At 43.7% G+C, this 13,708-nt stretch overlaps 1 protein-coding gene across 2 annotated transcripts in view; it reads right to left on the reverse strand.

Annotated features, from left to right (window-relative positions):
* SPATA6L (spermatogenesis associated 6 like) overlaps positions 1-13,708 on the reverse strand; it is a 33,670-nt gene that overhangs the window by 13,351 nt on the left and 6,611 nt on the right. For both annotated transcript variants that reach the window (XM_044272063.1, XM_044272054.1), the window contains exon 6: positions 9,649-9,773. In XM_044272063.1, coding sequence (XP_044127998.1) covers positions 9,649-9,773 — 125 coding nt within the window. The remainder of the gene's footprint in view (positions 1-9,648; positions 9,774-13,708) is intronic.

The following is a 13,708-nucleotide window of genomic DNA, read 5'->3' on the forward strand; positions in this document are numbered from 1 at the left end:
CTAACCGGGTTCTGATTTTCATGTCCCCATAGATCCAATAGATGTCACCAAGGGATTGCACCTGATTCTGTGTCTCTTCTGCTGTCAGGTCACTATAGGTGGAACAGTACCCTATTGTGCAGTTCCCTAAGAACCTTTTTCCCTTTCCCATAGTTTGTGTAGCAGGTGTAATCACCGGGCTTTGGGGTTTTGGTAACTATGGGGGTATATAGCCTTCCAATCCTCACAAGTAGAGTGATTGGTTGATGTGTTTGCGTAAAGACTGAGAAAGCAGCTTTCTATGTCCTTGGGAAGGTTCAGGGGTATGGAACCTAGGTGGGGATGTGCTCCTCCACATACATAGCAGTTGAATTGGTTGTGTGAATTCATCCACTCCAACCACAGGTTGATATCTAAATACCCTGTTTCTGAGGCCATAATGTCCTCAAAGGTTGCATCTGCTATGGCTATCATATCTTTGAAAGTGGAGACGTGAGGTTCTAGGGAATTAACAGGTGCACTTGTTGCCACGGGTTGCCAGTCTGAAGTTTTATCTGAAACTTCCCTTGTCTGCCTCTGGTTCCCCCTGCCATCCAAGCACCAATAATATATGTACCTGCATCCACAGGACTGGGGTTTTCTATGTTTATTATAAGGTTCATGCTCATCCCAGTCCTTGGTTTGGCCGAATGTTTCTGTGGAGGCTTCTCAGTGCGACCTGGATTGTGTTTTGCACATATGGCACATGACTTGCACTATCTGTCTGTCACTGAAGTTATCTCAGAGGCCACATAAAGTTTGTTAATCAAGTCATTCATCAATCCCTTAGATAGGTGTGTAGTCCCATGTGCCCACTGGACCACCGCCAGGTATAATGTCTGTGGAAGGCAGAGTCTCTTCCCTATCCTCCAGATGCTGTCTTCCTGCGCATAGGGGAGTAGGGGCCCATTGTGGAATTTGTATTCCTTCCTTCCAAGGCTAACTCCCCCTCTTGTGTAAGTGCAGACTAAACATAGATATAAGATGAATAAGTATACAAAATAGACACCTTATAATTTCCCTCACCAATCCCCCCTTTTGTGAATAATTTCAGGTATTGCTCAGGAGGTACATTGACATGTGCTAATCACACATCCAGGACTTGCTACCTCTTCACCTGATTCCCTCCTGAGCATCCTGCAAATTAAATCACATATACATGCATCACCATAGGATATATGAATAGTGTACAGAAAAATCTATTTGCCTCCTTCATCAACACTACATGTGACCTCCCACTTGGTCTGGGGTGATTCTCAGCTGCCCTCTTATATAGGGTGTGCTTGGGGACCACATACTTTATCATGTGGTAAGATAAAAGTAGCAGGTGTCAGCCGGACCAGGGTGCATGTTCCAGAGGCCACAGAAGGGATCCACTTGTAGGCTGCGACTCCACAGGCAAAGGAAAGGTCATCAGTCATCTCCCATACTACAACAAATTGACAGGAGTAATTTAAACCTGGTTCTATTATGGACCCATTATTGTAACCCCAGTCACCTTAGAGGAAATAACTAGTTCCTATGACTGGTTATGGAGGGTTCTGACTAGCCCCTGCATACTGACTCGGTCTGTGCCTATCCCTTCTAAAAGTTCAAATGAGACCTGGATAGTGAACCCTAATTCTCCCAAATGAAGTCATGGCACCTTTTTTTCTAGCTCACTTCTGTCCATCAAAATCCCACACCCGTACTGTTCCATCTTTCTGAGCAGTGACATTTTCTTGCCACCAAGGGGCCTTTACCCACCAAGCTATGGGAAGGACCACTATATTTTTGGTCATCCTGTCCCTCTCTCCTCTTTGAGGCAAACTGCCAGCAAGACATATGGGCGAGTCCATAAAAAGTCAGGGGAATTGCAAGAAAAGGCATAGTTCTTGAGCTCACAGGGATGTGGGTACAAATCCAGCAATTCCTAATATTCAAGTCTCTATGCAATATTTGTTTATGTTTAAGAAACTTATTGTCCCATTCCCCCTATAACATCTCATTAAGAGTCCATATTCTTGGCACTAAGATCAATAGTTACACAAGGGGAATGAGAGGCATCATCTCTTCCAGTTTGAACACTCAAAACGTTCTTGAAATGCATGGATACAAGCTGTAGTGGCAGTTGTGAAGAAGACTTGGAAGGGTTCATCAAATTGGGGGTCGAGGCTTTTCCTGACTTGTCTCCTCAGGACCTGGTTCCAAAGAGTGGCTCCCTTTAGGACTATTTGGATCTTAGATATCTGTATGCAGTCCACCTGCAATCTCTGAAACAGGTAATCTGGCCTCGTGGTGCTCTTCCTGGGTACTCGGGTAGGCTTACCAGGGTTATGCTTTGCACAGATAAGGCATACCTGTACAACTTTTTCTCAGCATTCTGAAACCCTGAGGCAAACTAGTTCTGTAACTGAAGGTATGAAGTTATGTCCCACTGACTGGGACAAGGAAGCCATCATGAAAAACAAACAACAGGGCAGACAGACCTTGCGTGCATATACGCCAGGACACCTCACTCCATCCATCCATACTTATGAGGGGATGTCTGGTTCTGGAGGGTCCATAGCAGTTCTACTTCTACTGCAGGCATAGCCAAGGGGGCAGCCACCATCTGCCTTTCTGGCCGCCTGATCTGACAATGTATTCATCAGAGTTTCAGCAGGTCTGCTCTTTGGTGTATGCTGACACATTCACCACGGCTGCCCTTTTATGTAATATCAGTCCAATAACAGCACACCAGCTGTCAACAAAAGACAGGAAGACATTTCAGTCTTGTCGCCATTTGTTGTATACCCCGCCGCCGCGCTGTACCTCTGAACATAAAGATCTTTAGACGCATCATGAACAACACGTCTGCTAGGCCCGCCCCTCACGCTTTCTGCCCCGGACTCCGCAGAGGAGCGATAGCAGAGAGTGGCACTCTGCTACGCTACTGGCTGGCCTCTACTGTACCTGGTGCGTGTCTCCACCTCCTTAGGTCTGCCAGGAATGCTGTTAGAGGTATTTAAATGTACTGAGAGTTTGTGTGTGAACAGATTGGGGGTGGGGAAATGAGGGGAAGATGGGGAAACCAGCATGTGACCTGATTGGGACTGGGGGCAGGAAGGTGAGCTTGGGGAGATGAGCATGTCACCAGATTGGGGAGGGGGGGATGAGCATATGGCCAGATTTGCGGTGGGGGGAGGAAGGTGAGCTTGGGGAGATAGGGGAACAAGCATGTGAAGAGATTGGGATTGGGGGGCAGGATTGTGATATTAGGGAGATGGGGAAATGAGCACTGTGACCTGACTGAGGGAGGGGGAGGTTAGTGAGCCTGAACAAGATCGATGGCGGGGGGGGGGGGGGGGGGGGGTAGGGCAGGCTGGTTATGAAAGGAAACCAGCTTTCTGACTACTTTAGAGGATTGGGGGAAGGAGTGATGAGCCTTTCTGGGGGGGATAGGGAACAGGCTGACTACTTTGGGGTGTGCGGTGGGGATGGTCGGAATGTGATTAGTCTGTGGGGGGGTGACATTCTCTGGGGAATTAGGGGGCCAAGGTAGTACTTGGAAGTCTTGGTCATGATATTCCAATCAATATCGGACATTTCTAGCCGTGTGACAAGTCGCATTGTGGTGCTGGAAGATCCCATCTGCCCCAGGGAAGACAATCAGCATATATAGGTGTATGTGATCTGCAAGGATGGATCATTACCCAGATCAGCTGAGAGTGCCTTCCACGTTGATGAATGGGTCAGGAGAAGGCCACGAAAACATTCCTCAGACCATAACACTGCCACCACTGGCTTGTGTTCTTCCAACACTGGTTGTAGGTTGTTTGTTCTCTGATGTTTCTTGCCTGGCATGCCAACATCCATTTGTTTTTTAAGCAGAGAAAGTGATTCATCTGAAAAGGCAACCCTTTGCCAATCAGCGGAAGAAAAATCTCAATACGGCCGCAAAAATTTAAACCTTTTCTGCTGATGCCACTTTGTTAGCAAAGGTGCAGTGATCATCCATGAAGTGCTTTAGGCATACGTCTGGTAGCCCTCTGGTTCATTTTGGTGGTTGGCTGCTCCACTGTAGCGTGTCAGTCCGCCCTCATGGACCTTCGTAACCAACATTCACCTCTCACATCAATTATGTGTGGTGCTCCGCAGTTCCCAAGTCTCTTAGGCTACTTTCACATTAGCGTTTTTTAAAGGATCCGTCATGGATCTGAAAAAAACCCACTTCCGTTACAATAATACAACCGCATGCATCCGTCATGAACGGATCCGGTTGTATTATGTCTTCTATAGCCATGATGGATCCGTCTTGAACACCATTGAAAGTCAATAGGGGATGGATCAGTTTTCTATTGTGTCAGAGAAAACGGATCCGTCCCCATTGACTTACATTGTGTGTCAGGACGGATCTGTCTTGCTCCGCACCACATGGTAGACAGAAAAACGCTGCAGGCAGAGTTTTGGTGTCCGCCTCCAGAGTGGAATGGAGACTGAACAGAGGCAAACTGATGCATCCTGAGCGGATCCTTTTCCATTCAGAATGCATTAGGGCAAAACTGATCAGTTTTGGACCGCTAGTGAGAGCCCATGACGGATCTCAGAAACGGAAAGCCAAAACACTAGTGTGAAAGTAGCCTCATTCTTAAAGGGAACCTGTCATCAACTTTTTGCTGCCCATACTAACAGCAGTATAAAGTAGAGACAGGTGAGTTGATTTCAGCGGTCTGTCATTTATAAGTTACAAGTAAGTGGTTGCCGAGAACCAACATCACAATCCTTGCAGACTGGGCCTGGAAAAGAGTCCCGGCCACCTGAGAAGAGTTCTGGTTATTCATGAAGTCCTGCTCTCCTGCTGATGACTGACAGTCTCCTACATAGTTTTCTCCCTTTCTCTGTAGGAGAGAACTGACAATCAGCAGATGGGCAGGAGAGCAGGAGATTATGAGTAACCAGGACTCTTCTCAGGTAGATTTGACTTTTCTCCAGGCCTGGGCTGCAATGTTTATGATGCTGGTTCTCAGCAACCACTTACTTTTAGCTCATGAGAGACACACCGCTGAAATCAGAATTTCTGTCACTATTTTATGCTGCCCTCAGTGAGGTTAGCATAAAGTTGATGACAGGTTCCCTTTAATGGTGCCATTTGTCCTCTCACAATACACTTTCACCACAGCAGCACATGAACAGTTCACAAACTGCGCAGTTTTAGAAATACTGTCACCCTTGGTCTGAAAGCCAATAATTATCCCTTTTTGCAACTCATTGCTTATATCCATGACATCAATAAGGGATATGTGTGCAGACACCCTATTGCACACCTTATATACCCACCAAGCCAGCTCACCCCACGTGACTTCCGTTATTAGATACGTGTCTAAAGTAGGAGGTGGTCATAATAATGTGGCTTGACTGTGTATGTATGTATATATGTATGCTTAGTATTGCAATGTGTTTACAAAGTTGCTGAACATTTAATGCACACGTCAAAGGTGGGAGAACATGTCAAACTCCATGAGGCTGTCAGACACACTGCAAGTAATAATACTCCAAATCATATTGTATTGTATCTTTAAAAAATAGATTTCTTAATAGGAAGGTAGCAGCTGACATTGCAGTTGGCAAGCAATGTAACTTGCTAATTATCAGAGAAACATCTTGATGTGATACTCAAGGACAGGGCACTACAATGCAATCATAAAACATGCACCATTCTAAGATATGAGAACCTTTACAACAGTGTTCTCCAACCAGTGCCTCTCGAGCTGTTGCAAAACCACAACTTTTATCATGCCCTGGCAGCCCGTTGCTCAAGTCATGATGGAAGTTGTACTTTTGCAACAGATGAAGAAGTCACATGTTAGAGATCGCTACTCTAGATCAATGTTCCCCAACCCCAGTCCTCAGGACCCACCTACCGGTCATGATTTGAGAATATCCCAGAGAATGAATACCTGTGGTAAGTCCTGATGCATTGAAACTAATGATATCACCTGCTCAATACTAAGGAAATCCTGAAAACCTGACCAGTAGGTGGGTCCCGAGGACCGGAGTTGAGGAACATTGCTCTAGATGATAACTTCAATCTAGTGTTTAAACTTAAGAAAACTTTCAAAACTGTATAAAATTCATCCTCAGATTTAAAGGGGGAGGACTGACGATTGAGGGGCATTTTTAAAGTCAGTATTGAAGGAGTCTGCACAGCCATACAATGTTTGATAACTGTAATGTCTAACACTTGTCTTTGAGATGACATTCCTTTACTGAAATGAGATTGTGATTTTTTGAGAATGTCACTAACCACACACTTTCTACCCATGCATTACTGAGGTCAGTGATGTAAAAATACTAAATGACACAAAATATTTGTGTATATAAGCCCAAAAAGTCGCAAAGCCCTATTTTTTACTTTTTGAAGTCAGAATTCTGGAGTGCAGGGCTTGATAAATTCCCCTGGAATTTTGTTTTAAGCCAGAACCGCAAAAATGATTGGATTTTTGCATTTTTAAAAGACATATGTCCTTGAATAATATTCAATTTGAATATGAAAGTTAGGAATCGAGTCAGAAAAAAGGCAAATAAAATGTGCTGCCCCTCATTAATTTTCAACTAATTTTATGTTTAGAGGTTTAGTTTTTTTGTCATTTTTCTATTCCATTGTCATGGACATTCTAAGAGAAGTGACAACAGGGCCCAAATCATATTGGTTCCATTTTTGAAGAACTCTTGGTATCACATTTGGAGTATGCTAACAATATAAGCTTTCTATCTACGCTGCTTACGTTTTAGAAAAGTAAGGCACAAAAATGGTTTAGACAGATAAATGTCAGACAGAGCACTATGCTTATCTCTTCAGTTCTCAGATGGAACGGTACAATGATTTAACATCTCATTAAATAAGCCACCAAACCATGATATCCAACTGTGGCATGACTGAGGTCAAGCAAGCTGGCAGTAAATTAAGTTGTAAGCACTGCTTGGAAGAGAAAAATTACCGCAGTAAATAATGTGACACTTCTGTCCAGTCAAGGACATACAATCTTCTGAATCTCTCAAAAGCCGACTTAAAAGGGTTGTGCCAACATTAAATGTTATTTTTAAAAATAATTAAGCATGAAAAACTACCTATAGACTTGCTTTCTACAAAAAAAAAAAATTCAGATGCAAGATATTCCCTTTACTTTAAAATAGCACCTCTGGTGGCTTATCTGTATAGTAATGTGCATGTCCACCTACTGAGCTGGAGGAGCATGGTCGCACACGATCCAAGACAACACAGGACTGACTTAGAGAAACCTCTGTGAAGGTCCTTGAGTGGCCCAGCCATCCTTCAACTGCCACCAGCCATAACTACTGCTACAGGGAGAGAGCTGCAGCAGAAGGTGTACATACCTTAGAAAGAACATACCACTGAGCTGCAATAGAAGAGACACACTCCCTGAGCTGCAACCCTTCTTTGCATGAACTTAAAGGGCATCTGTAAGCAGATTTGTACATATAAAACTGGCTGACCTGTTACATGTGCGCTTGGCAGCTGAAGACACCTGGGTTGGTTCCATGTTGATATGTGCCCGCATTGCTGAGAAACATGAAGTTTTAATATATGCAAATTAGCCTCTAGGAGCAACAGAGGCGTTGCCATTACTCCTAGAGGCTCTGCTCTCTCTGCAACTGCCGCGCCCTCTGCACTTTGATTGACGGGGCCAGGTAGTTTGTAAACATGATGATGCCTGTCCCTGACTTCTCCTAAAGCCAATTAAAGTGCAGAGGACACAACAGTTGCAAAGATTGCTGAGCCTCTAGGCGTAAGGCCTCTTTCACACTACCGTTTTTTTTTCCGTTTTGCATTCCGTTTTTTGCGTTCCGTATACGGTCCGTATACGGAACCATTCATTTCAATGGTTCCGCAAAAAAAAACGGAATGTGTTCCGTATGCATTCCGTTTCCGTATTTCCGTTTTTCCGTTCCGTTGAAAGATAGAACATGTCCTATTATTGCCCGCAAATCACGGTCCGTGGCTCCATTCAAGTCAATGGGTCCGCAAAAAAAACGGAACACATACGGAAATGCATCCGTATGTCTTCCGTTTCCGTTCCGTTTTTTCTGAACCATCTATTGAAAATGTTATGCCCAGCCCAATTTTTTCCATGTAATTACTGTATACTGTATATGCCATACGGAAAAACGGAACGGAACAACAGAACGGAAACGGAACCACAACGGAAGCAAAAAACGGAACAACGGATCCGTGAAAAACGGACCGCAAAACACTGAAATGGACATACTGTAGTGTGAAAGAGGCCAAAGGCAACGTCCCCATTGCTCGCAGAGACTAATTTGCATATATTAAAACTTCATTTTTCTCAGCAATGCAGACACATATGGACATGGGACCAACACAGATGCCTTCAGCTGCCAAGTGCACATGTAACAGGTCAGCCAGTGTCATAGGTACAAATCTGCTGACAGATGCCTTTTAAACCAAATTATCCCTCGCCTCTATTTAAAGAACAGATCAGTGATCTAACTAAAGTAACCACCAATTTGCTACCTATATATGCCCCTAGGGGGAGCTCATTGCAAACAGATATATACAGCTCCCAATATTAACCATGTATAAATCCATTGGCAGGTTTTACCATTGGGGTTTTACTATTGTCACGGACGTACCGAGACAAACGGACGTTTGCGCGACAGGTGGCAGGAGATCTGTGAGACTGGCAACACATGGCTTGATCTGACATGTTTTCCTTTTGGATAAAATTACGTCTGTGTTGGTTCTGGTGCTTGCCACACTTTCTCTCCCCAGGTGTGGCTATTGTGGTCATTTTACCTTCTCTATTTATTGTTGTTTCTCCCACTATGCTTTGCAGTTTATAGCTTCTGTTGGACTTGTGGTTAGCTTGTGTTTGGTTCCCGGCTGAGTTCCTGGTGCTACCAAAGCTTCATTGAAGATAAGTGTTTCCTTTCCCTTTTGTATTTTGTTTATTTACATGTGTGTGTTGCCTTTCCCTGTTGTTTGTCATTAGGCCTGAGAGAGGCTCCTCTTCATCCTTTCCTTTGAAGGAACAGGTAGACTCAGGTAGACTCAGTCCTAACACTAGTTCCAGGGTCCTATAGGATGAGATAGGATTCTAGGTATCCGGTGTATGAACTTGCCTACCTTTGGGGCCTGTTCATACTGGTAGTCTGTCAGGACTGGAGTTAGGTTTTCACTAGGAGATGTCTATCTTCCTTCCCTAGTTTCCAGGCCTTATTCTGGTATCTCCTTTCCCTCGTATGCTCGGTGTGGTGTTTTCCTCCCACACAAGAGTGTGACAACTATAGACAGTCAGAAAACAGGGTTCCCCAACAGAGATATATAAAGCATGGAATGATTTCTCAATGTAGACTGTCACCCATTGTCAATATTGCTTTGAGGCCCTGTACTTTTGGTACATATATGGGACCACCTGACAGTCCTCAAGACTTTAAAAAATTGTTGTGAAGCTTGTCAGAAGATCAGTCCTGGCTGATTTGTATACAGATCACTCTTCCTTTTCACGCCACTCAAGGAGTTAAAAGTTATATTAATGCATCTAAAGAAGCAAATCGATGAGCACAGAAATCTAATTTATTTTACTGTGATAATTAGCAATAAAATGGAATTAAAACAGAACCACTCACCGGGAAGCCAGGTACAGTTTTCATCAGCACCTCCCGGTCTACTCCTGGATACGGAGGAGTCAGCTTTGGTTCAGGGAATAAGAAGTCTCGATGGTTCTCTTTGTAGGTGGCTAGAACATCCTCACCTGTAACACCAGAACAAGAGTCTATAAGCAGCTAGAAAGTGATCTGAGCTCAAAACTGAGGCTATTTCATAACTATATTAAACAATAAAAATCCATTTATTTTTACCATTAAAGCAGAAACTTAAAGGGAATGGGTTCTTAGAAAATGATCTATTGTATAAATCAAGTTTTTATTTTAAAGGGGTTCTCCGGTTATTATTTCCAATGGCCTCCAGCAACCTGTCGTAGAATGTGAGCAGGACTGGTTGTCACCACTTGCAGAGCAGAGCTGAGTAGGAGGGTGAAGGCCATGTCCTGCTCAAATTCTAGGACAGGTTGATGGGTGCCATTTTGAGTCATGCCACTATCTATATTTTAAAAAAGATCCTAAAATCCTGCAGTTTTTACAATGGCCACTAAGCCACCGAAATCATAGAAAAATTCTGAGCAAATCTAGCTAGTGGATTTATCACAAATGCACCACAGACCCGTGTGTAACATAAGGATATTTTACAGTAGATTTCGCCTCTCTACATTTCCGGAGCGTGTGGATGAAGTGATTTCTCATGCAATCCACTATACTTCACTGCAGATTTCGTCCGTCCTGTGTAATCAGTCCTGCCGCGGTGTGCCCATCACTTGGCCCAGGCAGACTTTTGTCCATTAGAAGTGAACAGTGAAGGTTCCCGCTGAATGACAGCGATCAGAGATATTGAAAACAGCCAGGCATTGATACAGAATATATACAAAAAAATTGTCTTACCTTTTTGTATACAATCACCTTTTTGAAAACCCCTTTAAACAGTCCCGTCACCTCTCCAGACAGGTCTGTTTTAGTAAATACTTGGATTATAAAGAAACAAACAATCCTGGATTACCGTTTCGTCATTGTGCTGTTCCTCTGTCATTCCTCCTATAAATTATAAAATTGACAACTGGGTGTTACCCCTTGTCAAATGGGTGTGCCAGCAGTGCCATCACTAATGGGACAGTGCCAGTCTGTGTACAGACACACCTAGCTTTCAATGTAGTCATACATTTCTAGGAGGAATAACAAAGCAAAGATACAATGTACAAAGTTTATCCAGAATAGATATTTCATGTGAAATCAAGTATTTTACTACGGCAGGCATGCCAGCAATGGTGACAAATCTTTAGGTGGCTGTAAGTGTTTGAATCAATGAGGAATGTGAATATTCAATGTCTGCAAGTGAGTGCACCTCCAGAGAAGGTAGAAGCCTTGACTATTCATTCATTATTATTAGGCTGCTTAGAAATCAGCATGTGAGTTACAATGAGGCACCCGGCCTCCTCAGGGTTATCAGAATGTTACTGTCTCAGGGGTAATTGCAAGTATTACCTAATTCCTAGGAGAAAGGGCTTCTTAAAGGAAAGAAAAGAAGAATGAAATGTACGTGAACACAACGAAGCCTTCTCATGAGAAATGAGCCATTTCCCATATTTTATTTCTTGTACAACCTATTATGTTCCCTCTGAGAAAAGTGAGCTATTACTTAGATGACGGCGCTTTTAGCAGTAAAATGCTATACAATTCTGCTTTTGTATGTAGAGTTGATATCTGTAATGTGAAGCAAAAGGAAAAAAATTACAGTCGCTTTAAAAACTATCTTTGGAATATATTTGTACTGTTGAAAAGACTATTACTGGAAAATGCAGAAGGGGTTGTTCAAGTGTTTAATACTGATGACCTATCCTTAGTCTGGGTTATCAGTATCTGATCGGTGGGGGTCCGACTTCCAGCAACCCTTCTGACCAGCTGTTTGAAGAGACCATGGCGCTCCGTCACGCTCATTGGTCACATGGTCCTCAGACTCCACCGATCAGATACTGATGACCTACCCTGAGGATAGGTATTGTAAAAACCGTAGTACCCCTCCCCAGGTGTTAATAACTCAGTTTATTGACCAAACAATGCAATGTTTCAACTATACAAAGTCTCAAGGTCATCAGAATTAAACACTAAGACAACCCCTTCAGGGGACAACTGGTCACTGACCCTACAGAGAAACCTTCTGGAGGGCCTGAGCCTCTCCTCACAGCCGCCAATCAGGTAAGGAATGACCTGACACTACCAGTGTTCTGAGCTTGGAGCATCAAGTACTTATATACCTGGCTGGTGGCTGTAGGTGCCTTCTTCATTCCTGAATTCAACTGTAGTGCCACCCTGAGGCAACCAGAGTAGGGGGACAAAACTAGGGCAGCTATCGACTATTTTGTAATCGAGTATTCTATCGATTAATCCAACAATTAATCGACTACTCTAATAAAAAAACTAATTAAAATAACTTTTTTCTTTATAAAAACTCACCAGCACCCCGTGCCATCTGCTGCCCTCATAGTGCCATCACCTGCCCCTTTAGTGCCATCAGCTGCCCCCTCAGTGTCACCAGCTGCCCCCTCAGTGCCATCAGCTCCCCCCCCAGTGCCACCAGCTTCCCCCCCAGTGCCACCAGCTTCCCCCCCAGTGCCACAAGCTGCCCCCTCAGTGCCACCAGCTTCCCCCCCAGTGCCACCAGCTTCCCCCCCCCCAGTGCCACCAGCTTCCCCCCAGTGCCATCAGCTTCCCCCCAGTGCCATCAGCTGTCCCCACTATACTATATACATTGTAACAATCTCAAAATATTTAGAAGTGATAATTGTCTAAGGTCTGTATTACACCAACAGATTATCTGACCAAAGATTGGTTAGATGGCCGTTTACACAGAGATCTTTTGTAATACACACCAACTGATTAGACAGATATTGTTCAGATAATCTGTTGGTGTAATACAATCCTAAACCATGTACACATTAACAAGAATGATATCAATATGTTATCTCAAGTATGTCATCTAGAAAGTAAAAATGTAGCTGACGAATGAATAGAAAGCTGAGGAGGACCTTACATTAGACAAGGCTACTCTGCCACCTTGTGTCTGGATGCGACATGGTCAGTGTGAGCTCGAACAGCATTTATTGCACACTGAAGGGACTCTTAGTGGGAATTCAGAGGGTTATCTGGTGCACATTACATCATTGATTGAACCAGAAAATATGTAATCCTAAATGTTTAAAATCTGCTTGAAACTAAAGAGGTCAAAAACAAATGTTCCGCATACTAATAGTCCATATATGTGGCTCTGGTGATCGGGAGTATTCAGAAAATAATTGAATTTTGCCAAGGCCCAAATTTAGGAACTTGGCGCACAGTCCTATTTAAAAGGTGATTTTTTAACATCATAATTATTTATTGCATGTTTTAGCAATGTATTATTTTCATATTATAAGTCGACTTGACGTTCAGCCAGAAGTCATTGGGCGAGATTTATCATCTCCCGTGCCAGAAAAATGGGGTTAAAAAGTTCTGTTTGCAACTTTTTATTTGTGACTTTTAAAAAAATAGAAGCAAATGCCTTTTCTAAGTTGCCCTCGCCAATTTTCCAAAAGGGGCCTTGGTGGGAAGAGGGCCATAAATGTAGCCAGATATCTACGGCAGTGGACGAGCCCTGCTCCTTGTCATAAATTAGGAGCATCCTCCGTCAGGGCATGGGATATCAAGACCAGAGCAGAAAGCACTGGTCTTGATAAATCCCCATTGACTCCATTTCTTTCCACGTCTACATGGAAGTCTACAAAACTAAGGAATAGCACATTCAGGCAGGTTCAGGGCGAGGGTTAGGCATACACACACTGAATCATTTACAAAGCTGTATTTATGGTTTCTGACCTTGAAATATGTTCATTAGGGCCCATTCACACAACCGTATGGCCGCCGTGCCTGTGTTGCAGACTGCAAATAGTCTGCAAAACATGGGCACTGGCCGTGAGAACTCCGTACTGTGGTGCAGACCCATTGACTTGAATGAGTCCGTGATCCGCAAGATACGGCAAAAGATAGGACATGCCCTGTCTTTTGTGGTGCGGAGGCGAAGACCCAAAACCCCACAGAATGGCCG

Source organism: Bufo gargarizans, chromosome 1 (genome assembly GCF_014858855.1).
Source record: "Bufo gargarizans isolate SCDJY-AF-19 chromosome 1, ASM1485885v1, whole genome shotgun sequence".
Lineage (NCBI taxonomy): Eukaryota > Metazoa > Chordata > Amphibia > Anura > Bufonidae > Bufo > Bufo gargarizans.